This window comes from Cynocephalus volans, chromosome X, assembly GCF_027409185.1.
Source record: "Cynocephalus volans isolate mCynVol1 chromosome X, mCynVol1.pri, whole genome shotgun sequence".
In the NCBI taxonomy this organism is placed as follows: domain Eukaryota; kingdom Metazoa; phylum Chordata; class Mammalia; order Dermoptera; family Cynocephalidae; genus Cynocephalus; species Cynocephalus volans.
The window spans coordinates 27,943,969-27,958,877 of record NC_084478.1 but is presented as its reverse complement, the minus strand read 5'-3'; the positions used below and the strand labels follow the sequence as shown (position 1 = coordinate 27,958,877).

General features: G+C 36.5%; 1 protein-coding gene across 6 annotated transcripts in view; it reads left to right on the top strand.

The window, feature by feature from the left end:
* Nucleotides 1-9,629, top strand: part of BCLAF3 (BCLAF1 and THRAP3 family member 3) — a 62,665-nt gene extending 53,036 nt beyond the window's left edge. For 4 of the 6 annotated variants that reach the window (XM_063083706.1, XM_063083704.1, XM_063083705.1 and 1 more), the window contains one exon: nucleotides 8,623-9,629. In XM_063083706.1, the coding sequence (XP_062939776.1) occupies nucleotides 8,623-8,652 (30 nt within the window). In that variant the 3' untranslated portion in view covers nucleotides 8,653-9,629. Of the gene's footprint in view, nucleotides 1-3,949; nucleotides 4,022-7,856; nucleotides 7,885-8,622 lie in introns of those variants that run through there. The other 2 variants (XM_063083703.1, XM_063083702.1) reach the window with 2 other exon arrangements.
* The last annotated feature ends 5,280 nt before the right edge of the window (nucleotides 9,630-14,909 follow it).

Below are 14,909 nucleotides of genomic sequence, written 5' to 3'. Positions count from 1 at the left end.
TCTATCTGCAATTGTTTGAGGAACCTGCATACCATTTTCCATAGAGGCTGCACCATTTTGCAGTCCCACCAACAATGTATGAGAGTTCCTTTTTCTCCGCAACCTCGCCAGCATTTATCGTTCATAGTCTTTTGGATTTTAGCCATCCTAACTGGGGTGAGATGGTATCTCAATGTGGTTTTGATTTGCATTTCCCGGATGCTGAGTGATGTTGAGCCTTTTTTCATATGTCTGTTGGCCATTTGTATATCTTCCTTAGAGAAATGCCTACTTAGCTCTTTTGCCCATTTTTTAATCAGGTTGCTTGTTTTCTTCTTGTAAAGTTGTTTGAGTTCCTTATATATTCTGGATATTAATCCTTTGTCAGATATATATTTTGCAAATATTTTCTCCCACTCTGTTGGTTGTCTTTTAACTCTTTTAATTGTTTCTTTTGCTGTGCAGAAGCTTTTTAGTTTGATATAATCCCATTTGTTTATTTTTCCTTTGGTTGCCCGTGCTTTTGGGGTCGTATTCATGAAGTCTGTGCCCAGTCCTATTTCCTGAAGTGTTTCTCCTATGTTTTCTTTAAGAAGTTTTATTGTTTCAGGGTGTATATTTAAATCCTTAATCCATTTTGAGTTGATTTTAGTATACGGCGAGAGGTATGGATCTAGTTTCATTCTCCTGCATATGGATATCCAGTTATCCCAGCACCATTTGCTGAAGAGGCAGTCCCTTCGCCACTGAATAGGCTTGGTGCCTTTGTCAAAGATCAGATGGCAGTAAGTGTGTGGGTTGATTTCTGGATTCTCTATTCTATTCCATTGGTCAGTGTGTCTGTTTTATGCCAGTACCATACTGTTTTGGTTATTATAGCTTTGTAGTATAGCTTAAAGTCAGGTAGTGTTATGCCTCCAGCTTTATTTTTTTTGCTCAGCATTGCTTTGGCTATGCGTGGTCTTTTATTGTTCCATATAAATGTCTGGATAGTTTTTTCCATTTCTGAGAAAAATGTCTTTGGAATTTTGATGGGGATTGCATTGAATTTGTATATCACTTTGGGTAGTATGGACATTTTCACTATGTTGATTCTTCCAATCCAAGAGCATGGGATATCTTTCCATCTTCTTGTATCCTCTCTAATTTCTCTCAGCAGTGGTTTGTAGTTCTCATTATAGAGATTTTTCACCTCCTTGGTTAACTCAATTCCTAAGTATTTTATTTTTTTGGTGGCTATTGTAAATGGGCAGGCTTTCTTGATTTCTCCTTCTGCATGTTCACTATTGGAGAAAAGAAATGCTACTGATTTTTGTGTGTTGATTTTGTATCCTGCTACTGTGCTGAAATCATTTATCAATTCCAGCAGTTTTTTTGTAGAGGTTTTAGGCTGTTCGATATATAGGATCATGTCATCTGCAAACAGGGACAGTTTGACTTCATCTTTTCCAATCTGGATGCCCTTTATTTCCTTCTCTTCTCTGATTGCTCTGGCTAGTACTTCCAACACTATGTTGAATAGGAGTGGTGAGAGTGGGCATCCTTGTCTAGTTCCTGTTCTTAAAGGAAAAGCTTTCAGCTTTTCCCCATCCAGGATGATATTGGCAGTGGGTTTGGCATATATGGTTTTAATTATGTTGAGATACTTTCCCTCTATACCTAACGTATAGAGGGTCTTTGTCATGAATGAGTGCTGAACTTTATCAAATGCTTTTTCAGCATCTATAGAGATGATCATATGGTCCTTGTGTTTGAGTTTATTAATATGGTGTATCACATTTATTGATTTGATAAGGCTCATCTTTTAACAGCTAGCATTCAGAAATGCCCCTGTTAAATATCCTTTGCTCATCACAGAAAGCTTTCAGAAATTCTTGAGTCCAATTATATACCAGAATAGGACAAAGAACCTAGTAAGAATTTATGAAGCCACCTCTGTGAACATTGCCTCTGAAAAACTATCAGCAATTGTGCATTTGGTCAGGAAGGCATTGAGTTCCTTAGCAACATAGATTCTCCAGCAGGTGCCTGTAAGGTAGGTGCCTAATAGAACTCTGCCCATGGATAGAAAGGGGAGAGAGGAGAGGACATAAAGACACACAGGAAGGAAGTTAGAGACTGGGATTCGTGGCTTTGGGGATTGAAAGAAACCTTGAAAGTCATGGAGTACAAAGATAGAACAGGAATCAAGATCCGATGAATCAGCAAGAATCTCTTATACACCTGCCATGTCCCTTGAGCTGAAACGTGCCAAGGTACGAAGAAAGTGTTGCGTAAGGGCATCATTGCCTTTGAGCATTTATCATCTTGATCCTCCAGTTTCACTGCCTACCTCCATGTTTTCTCTATCTTATTTGGTGGTTTCTTTTCCTCCATGCATCTTAAACAATATAAGCATTTCCTAGTATGATATTCATTTTTCTCTTTTCTTATTTATCCTACTTGCCTTGATTGCCCTCACCTCTTCCCAAGATTTCAGCCATCACCTCTGTTGATATCTTTAGCCGTGACTCCTCTCCAGACTTCAAGATTTTCTTAGATACCCTCACACGGATTTTGTAAAAGCACCTCAAATTCAGCATGTTCAAAATGAAACTTGTACTGAAACATGCTACAGTATGGATGACCTTTAAAAATATGATGCTAAGTGACAGAAGCCAGACACAGAAGACCACATATTGTATGATTCCATTTATATGAAATGTCCAAAATAGGTAAAGCCATAGAAACAGAAAGTAGATTAGTGATTGCCAGGGATTTGGGGGGATTAGGGAAAAATTGGGAGGGGGTATGGTGTTATTATTACAAATGGGTATGGGGTTTCTGTTGGGTTGAGAAAACTATTCTAAAACTGATTATGGTGATTGATGATTGTACAACTCTGAAAATATTAAAAGCCACTGAATTGTACACTTTAAATGGGTGAACTATATGATATGTGAATGATATCTCAGTAAAGCTATTTAAAATGATAAAAACTTGCTCTCCTCCCCAACCACTTGTTTCCCCTTGTGGTCTATAGTTCTTGTAGCTCGCCAAGCCAAGCTAGAAACTTGTCCTGCTAATCCTCCCAGTTCTCCTTCCAACTTTAACCTTTCCAAGCCTTCTTATTTCTATCATTCATTCATGACTTATTCAATTCATTCATTTTAATGGTTGCATATTATTCCACGCTCTGGATGTGTTATTCATTTCCGTGTTATTCAAACCTTTTTCCTCACGTACTCTAAAATTTTGAAAAATTATCCACCTCCTTGCACATATTTGGGTTATCTAATTTTTATCATAAGTTATGAAGGCTATAATTTCTGGTATATTATAAACACTGACAGTCTTAAATAAAACTGTCACATCATTCATTTAAATCCCTTCAGTGGAACCTGCATACCACAGGAATTTGATAACTAATATCATCTATTTAAAAAAATACACAAACTCTCTTAACAGTGAGAAATTTTACGTTGTTCCTTTTTGCCTTGAATTTTTTTTTTTTTTTTTTTTTTTTTTTGTCATTTTTTCGTGACCGGCACTCAGCCAGTGAGTGCACTGGTCAGTCCTATATAGGATCTGAACCCGCGGCGGGAGCGTTGCCGCACTCCCAGCGCAGCACTCTACCAAGTGTGCCACGGGCTCGGCCCTTGGCTTGAATTTGGACTTCACTCCACTTTCCCCATAGTATTTTACTTCAAAAGTATTTTATCAATCACCAAATCTAATTTAGCATGTAAGGTTATTAGATTTTGTAACTATTAGGTGTTAAATATTTCCTTTGGATTGAGTTAATATTACAGTTGATCAAAATACCATAAATATATTACAAATTTTAAGTATTGATTAAACAAACGAGGTTTTAATGGAAATGCATTTATTTTTTCAAGTTCATGTATTCATACATGATAAATATGACTTATTGATAGTAGAGTAACAGTGTTCAAGTATCTATTCTAATTCTATTTTTTTCTTTTTATAGATATCCTTGTTTATATGATTATATAGATGAGAATGAAAGGACTTCTATTATAGCAGTGCCACTTGGTTCTTTGGACTCACTCTGAATTATAGACCAAAAAAAAAAAAAAATCACTTAGTAATCTATCATCAAAAAGTGTTTTGAATGTTCTGTCACTGACAACTTGCTTTTGTCCTCCTTCAATTTTTTTTTTTTTTTTTTTTGTCTTTTTCGTAACCGGCACTCAGCCAGTGAGTGCACTGGCCATTCCTATATAGGATCCGAACCCGCGGCGGGAGCGTCGCCGCGCTCCCAGCGCCGCACTCTCCCGAGTGCGCCACGGGCTCGGCCCGTCCTCCTTCAATTTTATTAAACAAAGGCAAAGAACTGGATACCATCTGGCTTGCAGAAGTATGCTATTTATGACTAGTTGTTAGGATTGGTTCACTTTCTTGACACTATCACCAATATTTCAAATTGCTCCTTTTTTGGGAGTCCCCAGGTAATAAAAAATAGTAAGATTCAGAATGAGAAGGTATATTTTTCTTGTGTAAAGTGGGAGGTGGGGAACCAGCCTTAACCAATTGTGCAGCCAGGATAATTTTGGAAAGTGAACATTGGGAATTTGATGATCTAGACATTAATTTCCTAAAACTATCTGTACCCACATACCCCATGGGAAGTATTCATATACCCCAAGGTATGCATACCCCAGTTTCAACGGATCATTGTTGATGACTTCGGAATAGCTTACAGGTTTCATTATTTTCAGCAATATCACTTGGGCACATTGACAGTTCGGTGCCTTGCCATATTGCCCTTTTTACTTATTTATACTCTCACCAGCAGTACATGAAAGGGCCTGTTTACCTACACTCTAGCCAGCACTGCTCATTGTCAGTCCTTATTACCAGTTTTTGGTCACATAGCAGAAAGTAGTTCTCATTTGCCTTTCTTTGATTATTGATAGTGTGAGCATCTTTTTTATGTGTTCGTTGGCTATTTGTATTTCTTCCCTCAATTTTCTTATTTCTATAATTTGCCAGTGTTTCTGTTGGGGGATGGTACTTTTTCTTGTTGATCTGCAATACCTCTTGATCTACTGAGGGTGTTAACTTATACATTTGCTGGTGTTTATTTTATGTTTGGCAGCTGTTTATGCTGGCTTTTACATTATACAACTTTTAGATGTTTGTGGCTCTGTCAAGTTTATCCCATATTGCTTCTAGATTTCATATCATGCTTATGCTTATAAACATTCTTTACTGTATTTACTTTAACTGGTTTTATGGTTAACTTTTTTAACATATAAATATTTAATACATTGAGAATTTAATAGATATAATGTGAGGTCAGGATCTAATTTTTTTCCCAATGGATAGCCCATTTTTCTAACACATTTGTTGAATAATTTGTCCTTTCCCTGCCAATTGAAAATGCCCCTTTACAATATTCTACATTCTTATGTATTCCTGGTCCGGTTTTAGAAGTTGTGGAGCCTTCTAACTTGTTTCCTTGCCTCCAGAGATTTATTTATTCAGTCTCTTCACTACTAGCACAGTTATTGTCCTGAGACACAGATTGTACCCTACCACTCTTGCACAAACACCTTCCAAGTATTCTGTTGCCTACAAAAAATGAGACCAAACTTAGAGCCAGGTCTAGCCTTAAACTACCTTTCTAGCCTCATTTCCCATGGACCCTCTGCTTTTTGGAGTATAATATGTGTTTTCATGTATTTGTATTTTTGTTCCTGCTCTTCTTTTGGCCAGAAATAGTCTCCTGATTCCCATCTTTTCTTATTAAACCCTACATTCCTTTTAAGAACCTCTGTAAAGCCTTACCAAAGCCCCTTCTTCAACTCATGTTTTATTTGGCCCATTATTATTGCTATTTACCCTCTGATTTCCCCAAATAGATTATCAGCTTCTTGAGGGTAAAGTGTGTCTCATTAGTCTCTTATCTTCCCCTATTGCCTTTCATACAATTAATCTTTAGGAAATGTTTGTTGAATGAAATTGAACCTAATCATATATATACACACATTCACACATCCATCCATATGCTCTAAAAAGTTGGTGAACAAAAACCATTATGTCAGGGGTCCCCAAGACCACTCCCAGGTTTGATGGTTTGCTGGGAGAACGCAGAGGACTCAGCATAATAGTTGCACTCATGGCTGATTTATTACAGTGAAAGGATATGTAGCAAAATCAGCAAAAGGGAAGAGGCACATGGGGCCAAGTCCAGAGGAAACCAGGCACAAGTTTCCAAGGGTCCTCTCCCACTGGAGTCACATAGGACGTACTTAATTCCCCCTGCAACGAGTTATGACAACATGTACGAAATGTTGCCAGCCTGAGAAGCTCACTCGAGCCTCCATGCCCAGGGTTTTCACTGGGGGCTGATCATATAGGCACCCCTGCCAGGCACATACCCAAATTCCAGACTCCCAGGAGGAAAGCAGGTGCTCAGCATACACCATATTGTTTTTACAGTTCCAGTACTCACCAGTTAATGATAGGAACCCTCCTGAAATCTAAGCTCCCAGATGCTGGCCAATGGTCAACCTTGTAAACTGGCCTTTCAAAGGACAGCAGTCAGATCTGCTATGTTAACTCTTTTCTGCATAGCCATATTTTTGAAGAGCTTAATTTCACAGATGGTAAATGCCTAAAGGAGAAGATCAACATGGTAGGAATGGTCAGGGGATATATGCTAATTACTTTCATTGATGCTCTCTTCACAGAGGAGGTAGGTTGTAAGCTGAGGCATGGAGAAGAACAGGACATATAAAGGGCTAAAGCCAGAGATCCATGTTGGGCAGTAGGATTTAGGGTTGGGGAGAAATGGGGGTGTGCAACTTATAGAGTCTTAAAAGCTGAGGAGAATATTGTCTTAGTCCATTTTTTGTTGCTATAACTGAATACCACAGACTGGGTAATTCATAAAGAACAGAGGTTTATTTAGCTCACAGTTCTGGAGGTTGGGAAGTCCAAGGTCAACAGGCTGGCATCTGGCGAGGGCCTTCTTAACATGGTGGAGGACATCACATGGCAAGAGGGCAAGAGCCATGTGTGCCAGCGCAGTTCTCTTCCTCTTCTTAGAAAGCCACCAGTCCCATCATGTGTGCCCCACCCTGATGACCTAATATCTAATCCTAATTACCTCCCAAAGGCCCCATCTCAAATGCCATCAACATATGATTTGGGGATTAAGTTTCCAACACATGAAATTTGGGAGACACAATCAAATGACAGGAAGTATTTAGGATTTAATGTGGTAGCAGTAGGACATCTTTTCAGACTGAAAAGGAGGAAGTGGTACTTCAGGATAGTCACTTAGTTAGCAGTGGGTAGGCAGGGTTCTGGGGAGGGGAGATGATGTGCAGGAAAACCAATAAGGGAACATTTCCAGTGACCCGGGTGTCAAGTTATGAAACCTAAATGAGAAGGGTGCTCATATATCTAGTTCAGCATTCTACTTAAAATAGGCTTTGAAATCATTGTCAGGGTGGGGGAGGGTGTCCATTTGAGATATGGTATAGAAGAAACTTTGTTAAGGGTGAACGTAATTCAAAATAATCAAACATTTTTATAAACAAGATACTTCAGCTGAAATTTTTTAGAATTATTGTAGTTATAATTTCCTTTTAAAGTTGTTGGTAGGTAACAGATATTTTATTTGGAGGTAAATTTATTTGATTTTTATATTGTATAATGAGTCAAGAAATGGGATACAGTGAAGTCTACCTCTATTTAAAGGAATGATGTTGACAAAAATATATGTGCATGTATTTTGAACATTTCATTAACCAAAATAGAAAGAAGAATAAGAATTTTCTGTTAGCACTGTTTTTGTTTGGAATTAAATTTTTCCATACTAGCATAAATGCCAAAAAATAAATTAACTTTTAAATTTCTTTCAGTTTTAATAATGTAAGATCCTAATAAAAGGTAAGGATATATGTATTAATACATTTTATTTTTTAATGTCCCTGAAAAACATGCCATTCTACCATTTTTTGCTGTCTTATTAGTTGCATGGTCTTCCAGTTTTGTGGTTGGTAATTTAATATTTTGTATAACGTCACAGTATAGAATCCACATTCATTACCCTTTAATCATAGTCTTATTGTTCTTGTGAATTCCTTTTCCTGTATTTATTGAAGCCTTATATCATTTTATGTTGTGGGTAACCATCCAAAATCAAGAAAGCTTTCCCTGCTCTAATAACTTTCTCTGCAGTTTTCAGTCAAGTTGGAAGAGTCCATATTGCTTTAGAATTGTGATGGAAAAACATAAAATACCTGTTTGAAGTTGTGTGTGTGTCACATCAGGCTCTGTACTTGAGAGACTAAGGTTTAAGAGTCTTAATTTTATGCCAGGGATGCCCCCACTGAAACTCACCCAAATAGCAGAATGCTATTATCATCAATTTACTAATACCAGCGTTACCTAGTGCCATATGTTTTCTTTGTCCTACTGACTTATCGTTTGATATCTGCTTTGATGTGCTCTATTGTTACTTTGCTTCTTTGGGGTTCCACACACCTTTGTGGGGGTCTCAGAGTGCAAATAGTGCTGTATAAATTAAAATATTTTGAAAATTGCTGTGTGAACAAAACTCTAGCTCCGATTTTACAACTGATGCTCCTTTTGAAGTCTGTATTTCTCTTGTTTTTCTCTCAATAGGAATATACAAACGTTGCCACAGAAAACTAATCTGGAATCGTTACAAATGGAAACAACACTGCAGGAGATTGTTTGGGAATATCTCTTTTTGTCAGGAGTTAGAATTGGCACTAAGGCATTAATACTGTAACTTTCTTGATAAAATAACTTTATTTTTCAGTAGTGGAATGCTGCAACTTTTTTACACTTAATTGCTTTTAAATTACAGTATTCAATTTAAAAGTTGTATTAACTACAGTTTCTTTTGCAAAAAATCTCAATAGAATCACTTGAAGGGCATTATTTGTTGACCCATTTTTCTCTGAGCATGGTTTCATCGAAAGAACTTAACCAAGTTATATTCAGACATTTATATGTTGGAAGTTTCGCTTATGTAATAAAAATAAAAACAAAAGTGTCTGAATTGTATAGTGTCTGTACATGAAAGAACTTTAAACAGTGGCCTTATGGTAGCAAATTTTATACTGGATTTTTCTTTTTCTGATGACATTTTGGCTTACAACTTGAAGTTTTCTTAAGTTTCTGAAGATCAAGGCCTATATTATTCATACATTTCATATTATGATATAAGAAGGCAAGAGAAAAGGTGCTTCAAATTTTCCATCAGGTAGTTGTGAGTGCACTGAATTTTTAGTAATATGTTCATTCAGTTTTTCCCACAACTATTTGCTCTTTTCCAATTTCAAAATGCTATTGTGGAAAATATGTAAAGATTTTGTAATCTATATTCCATCTTATTCTTCCCTCAGGGCGAGCTTGTGCATATCATATTTTTAAAGGCTTTTTAAAAATCTAACAGACAAAATCTCATATTTGAAAATTGTACTTTACTATTACAGCATTACACATTTTGCAAGCACATCTTATAGTGTTTATTTTCAGTTCAGTTGATATGTATGGTGTACCTATTATGTGTAAGATAAAATTGATGGGATTTTAAATGAAACTTTCAGGTTCCAATACCTTATTTCTTTATGTTTTCTGTGTTCTGCTTAACAGTGCATATACATTCCCAATTAAGCTTTTGTGAAATGTTTATTTGTAATAAAATAAAATATTGTTGCTCTTTCTGCTTGAGGAAGTTACTTGCTAATTTGTGAGAACATTGTTTTAATTTTTTATGAGACTTACAGCCTTGGGTAAGACCTGTTGGTGTTTAAAACACTGTTCTTCAGTTATAAAGTCAGAGCTTTTTAAATCGAAATATGAAAGTCAGTAAGAATTTTGTTTTTCATGACCATATTATAAAAAAATCTTCCTACAATTTTTTTTTTATATACCTTTAAAAGACGGGGCAGCCTTTTCCTTAAGTGGATCAGTGATGGGGGGGCAAAAGCATTTGATTCATTGCTAATTGGGTAATAAATGTAGGTACATGGCCTGTCTTGTGCCATGTACCACCTCTATAGATCAAGATTGCCAAATATATTTAACATCCTACTTCATGGTAAGAAAGAAATGCATGTACACAATAATATGGCAACTTTATATTATGTTAGATACTTATAAAACCTGTCTTAAATCTTAAAATAATTGATTTCATTTATTCCCATGTTGTAGGGGACAGTTGTGAGCCTTGAATATGTAATCATTTGGTTAACAACTATTATTGCACAGATACTGTGCTAAAATTACAGCAGTGAACAGGAGGACAAGACACATGGATCCTGCCTTTATGGTACGAACAGTCTAGTAGGGAAAATAGACATTAAATATAGAAATGTAATTCGGTAAGTGGCATTGATTCTATAGCTCTAATTTTATTTATTGTAGCACCTAAGGGCCAGATGTTTGATGTGATGTTACTGACTCCACAACTGATCCCCTGTTTAGGCATATTTGGATATACTTTTGGTACTGTCTCAAAATACAAAGAATTTCATCTGCAGAATACTTACAGAAAACATTGCATGTGTAAGAATAAACTAAAGCCTAAAAAGAAAAGACTTGCTTTATAATTTAGACTGTAAAATAAGGACAGGGACCATGTCTGTCTTGTTCAGTATAGTATCCCCAGCACCCCGCATCCTACTTGACATGTAGTAGGAACTCATAACATGTTAGTTGAATGATGAATGAATGAGTAGTGAGTAGAATATGTTTATTAGGAACTACATATCTAATTTTCATGTGGAGGTTGAACAAAATGTTATTCACAGCGTTTTTATTGGTTGGAAAGAATTTTGATTTTCAAATGCATAAGACTTGAGAAGTTTTTTGTGATAAGTCCCATACCATTACCTCCCCTGTGTGCTAAGGCCTTCATGAACACTGGGAAGACAAAGATAATGAGACACAATCCCTGCTCTGAGGAACCTCATAAACTATTGAGGAAGAGATTCACAAAAACAAAGAATTGCAATATAGACTGTTAAGTACTGTAATGGACATGTACACAAAAGGTTGAGAGAAAAGTGGCATTCCTGGTTAAGCATCTGCTTACCACATTTCTTCCCTGCTGGTTTCACAAACCTAAGAAGGCACTATTCTATCAGTGGTTTTGCTGATTTTAAAAACTGATGATGCATTGGGGGAAACTGAATAAAGTATACATGGGATTTCTCTGTATTATTTCTTACAGCTGCACGTGAATGCATAATTATCTCAATATAAATTTCAATTAAAAAATGGCTCATAGTCTTATCACAGAGAAAACTATTATAAATATTTTGGAGGATACATTTTCATTTTTTAGTATTTGTAAAAAACTATGTTTACATTATAACAATTTATGTAGATACATAATATGTACCACATTTTACCTAATAAGTCCTACATTTCTGAATAGCTTTTTAGAAAGGATGGGGATACTTCCAGGCGGAAGCAGGAAAAGTAAAGCTGGATGGGAAACTTTCCTTCTCCATTATCTAGCAAACTCCATAAACCACCAGGCACAAATACACTAGCAGCAACCAAGCAAGAAAGGGAGAAGATGCTAATGCGACAAGGTATGGTATGACTTTGAACCCTCCCTCGTCCCCCATAAGAAGCATTGAGTAAAGAAATGGAGTTAACAAAAATCTTGGTAACAGTGGGCCCCAGTATGAACAAAGGTACTGACAGGGTGACTAGGCCACATGGAGGAGAGTCAAGGAAAACCCTTGGGATAACGAAGTCCTTGCTACCATCTCAGGACCTCAGCAGAAGGGGAAAGATTCACCAGGAATAGGCATTTCCCAGGTCCCAGAGCAGCCTCGGGAAGCCAAAGCCCACAGGGGTAAGACACAACTTTGACTGGGCTCAGTGAGCCCTGCTTCTGGACATTTAATGGGAACCCAGGAGAGGGATATCAGGTTCCCCAACAAAGTTCCAGCAAAAGGAATGATTATGAGCTCTGAGTTAATTAAAAACAAAAGTAAGATTTCAAAACTGAGGAATCATAGTTGTAGAATAGAATGTAATGTTAGAAATCTTGACAAAAAAATTAATGTACATTGACAAATTGGGACATGGGGGAGGGAAAGTGGGACAAAGACTAAGAACTAACTGCTTCATCTTTCGTGGCTGGGTGTCATGTCAAGTCATAATGTCTTAAGATTACAATATAGGGGAAAAAAACCCTAGTGACTACATTAAGTGTTTCAGTCTTTTTTTTCTTGACCTTAGCATAGTGGTTCTCAAAGTGTGATCGTGAACAAGCAACATCAGCATCACCTGGGAACTTGTTAGAAATGCAGATTCTTGGCCCCACCCCAGATCTCCTGAATCAGAAACCCTTGCCATGGGGCCAAGCAATCTGTGATTTAACAAGTCCTCCAGGGGAGTCCCATGCATCCAGGAGTTTGATAACCACTGGCTTACTTACCTCTTACAGGAACCAAGGGCCCTTAAGGTGAATAAACATTTTTCTGAATTTCAGCAGCCCTTTCAGTTTCATTTCTAATTTTTTTCTATTGCATTCAAGTAAAATTAAATCTAAAATCTTTTAAACATATAGTGATTCCCATCATCAATCCTGTCTGTACATACGAATGGAGAGGTCTGGAAACACACCCATCCACCATTAACACTTGATTTTTTAAGTGGTGGGATTATGAGTGACTGTGCTTTTCTGTATCTGTTGAATATAATGAACATTGTATCATTTTTATTTTTTAAATTTTACTTCTCAAAATACATTGTAGTTGATTTTCATGCCCCTTTACCCGTTTCTCTCCATCCCCTCCCCTCCCCTCCCCCCAAGGTAATTTTTTTTTTTTTTTTTGGTGGCTGGCCGGTATGGGAAACTGAACCCATGATCTTGGGGTTGAAAGGGTATGCCCTAACCAAGTGAACTAACCAGCCAGCCCCGTTATTTTTATAAAGTCGTTCTTTAAAAAAAAAAGTGGTAGAGGCATTTTATCCTCTGCATTGTATATCTGTTACTAAAATCTACATAAACAAGCTTTACCTTTATAGGCTGCCTACTTCACTGTGGGATTTTACCCCCTGCCATTCCTCCCTCCTCATAAAAAGTGGGTAGGCTTATCTTAAGTATATGTTGTGTTGACTTTTTAATAAAAATTATTGATTTATAATATCATAATTATATAAAATTTAAATTCATCTTACTGCTTTTCTTTTTAAAAAGAAAAACAAAGCATTTTTTCCTGATAATAAGTTGTTAAAGAAAAGACAACAGGCCTAAAATGGAGTCACTCATGCTAAGGTTCCACATCACCAAACCAAAACCTAAGTTGTTTTCTTGTAAGATCTGACCTTCCAAGAAATCAGGAGAGATGATAGCCAAATCCCATTAAGCTAACAAGACTTTGCTTACATCCCTATAAGGAAGTAATCTTGAAATGGCCAATCCACTGTTTGTTCCTTGTTCCTATTTTCCTCCACAATTTTCTGCTTAGAAAACTTACCCACTGTGTTTGGCTCATTGGAGCTCCTTTCTGTTTTGTAGACTGGATTCTTCCCAGTTCATGAATCACTAATAAAAGCCAATCAGGTCTTTGAAACTCAATTTGTTTAAATATTGTTCTTTGACAAAGTACATAGCATAGTATATGAAAGGGAGAAAAATTTATCCATAGCCCCACTGCTCATAAATATTTAGTGAAAACTAACATGTTGATATTTTTCATTAGTCTTTTTTTCTGAGCTTTATTTCTTGGTAGTTGAGATTATATTTTATATATGTATATTCAGTCTTTGCAGATAGTCACATGTTTAAAACATATTTGAAGTTTGTATGACATTCAAACATACCTATTATAGAGAACAAGGGATAGAATCCCATTCCCAGAAGGCTAAAAATGTCATGAAATTCTGAATTACCATATTAAAGTTTAGGAGGTTTGTTTTTGCTATATACATCGTTTAAGATATCTTTTTCTGTTTGTTTTGCTTTTGGCAGCTGGCCAGTACAGGGATCAGATCCTGGACCTTTGATGTTATCAGCACCATACTCTCACCAACTGAGTAACTGGCCAACCCCATACATCATTTAAGATATGAAAAACTAGATTTAACTTTAAAGATCATTTTCTAAAGTAAATTCCTTTCTCAAATTCTAACCCCTTCTAATGACACTTAAAATAATATTTAGTAAAGAAGAAATTGACTTTAATTTGAGACGTTCTTGCTGATGACAGTTTCTGCAAGGGATTGCAGGAAACACAATGTTGCTAACCTAATGGTCTCAACAACTATGGTGAAAACAAGTTGCCAAGATGTTCCTCAAAAAGCTAAACAGAATTGTTATATGGCCCCACAATTCCTCTCCTGGGTATATACCCAAAAGAATTGAAAACAAAGACTCAGGTATTTGTATGGTAATGTTCACTGCAGTATGATTCACATTATCCAAAAGGTGTAAACAACCCGAGTGGCCATCAACAGATGAATGGATAAATAAGATGTGGTATGGCCATATAGTGGAATTTTACTCAGCCATAAAAAAGAATGAAGTTGTGACACATGCTACAACATGGATGAACCTTGAAAATATTATGCTAGGTGAAATAAGCCAGACACAAAAGTATTGTATGATCCACTTATATGAAATACCTAGCGTAGGTTGGAAATCATTTTCTTTCTATTTTAACACATTTCTCCATTGCTTTTGCTCCCATTCCTGTATATGTGAACTGTTTTTTAACCTCTGAAAGATTTAGGATTCCCCTTTTTCTCTGATAATTCTGAGATTTATCAATAATGGGTCTTTTTGGTATGGGTCTTTTATTCATTGTGCTGAGCTCCTGGTGGGCCTCTTCAACCTGGAGACTTCTTCCATTCTCTGATAATTTTGTCCCTCCCACCAAATGTCTCTTCGGAAGCTCTGCCATACCTTTCTACCC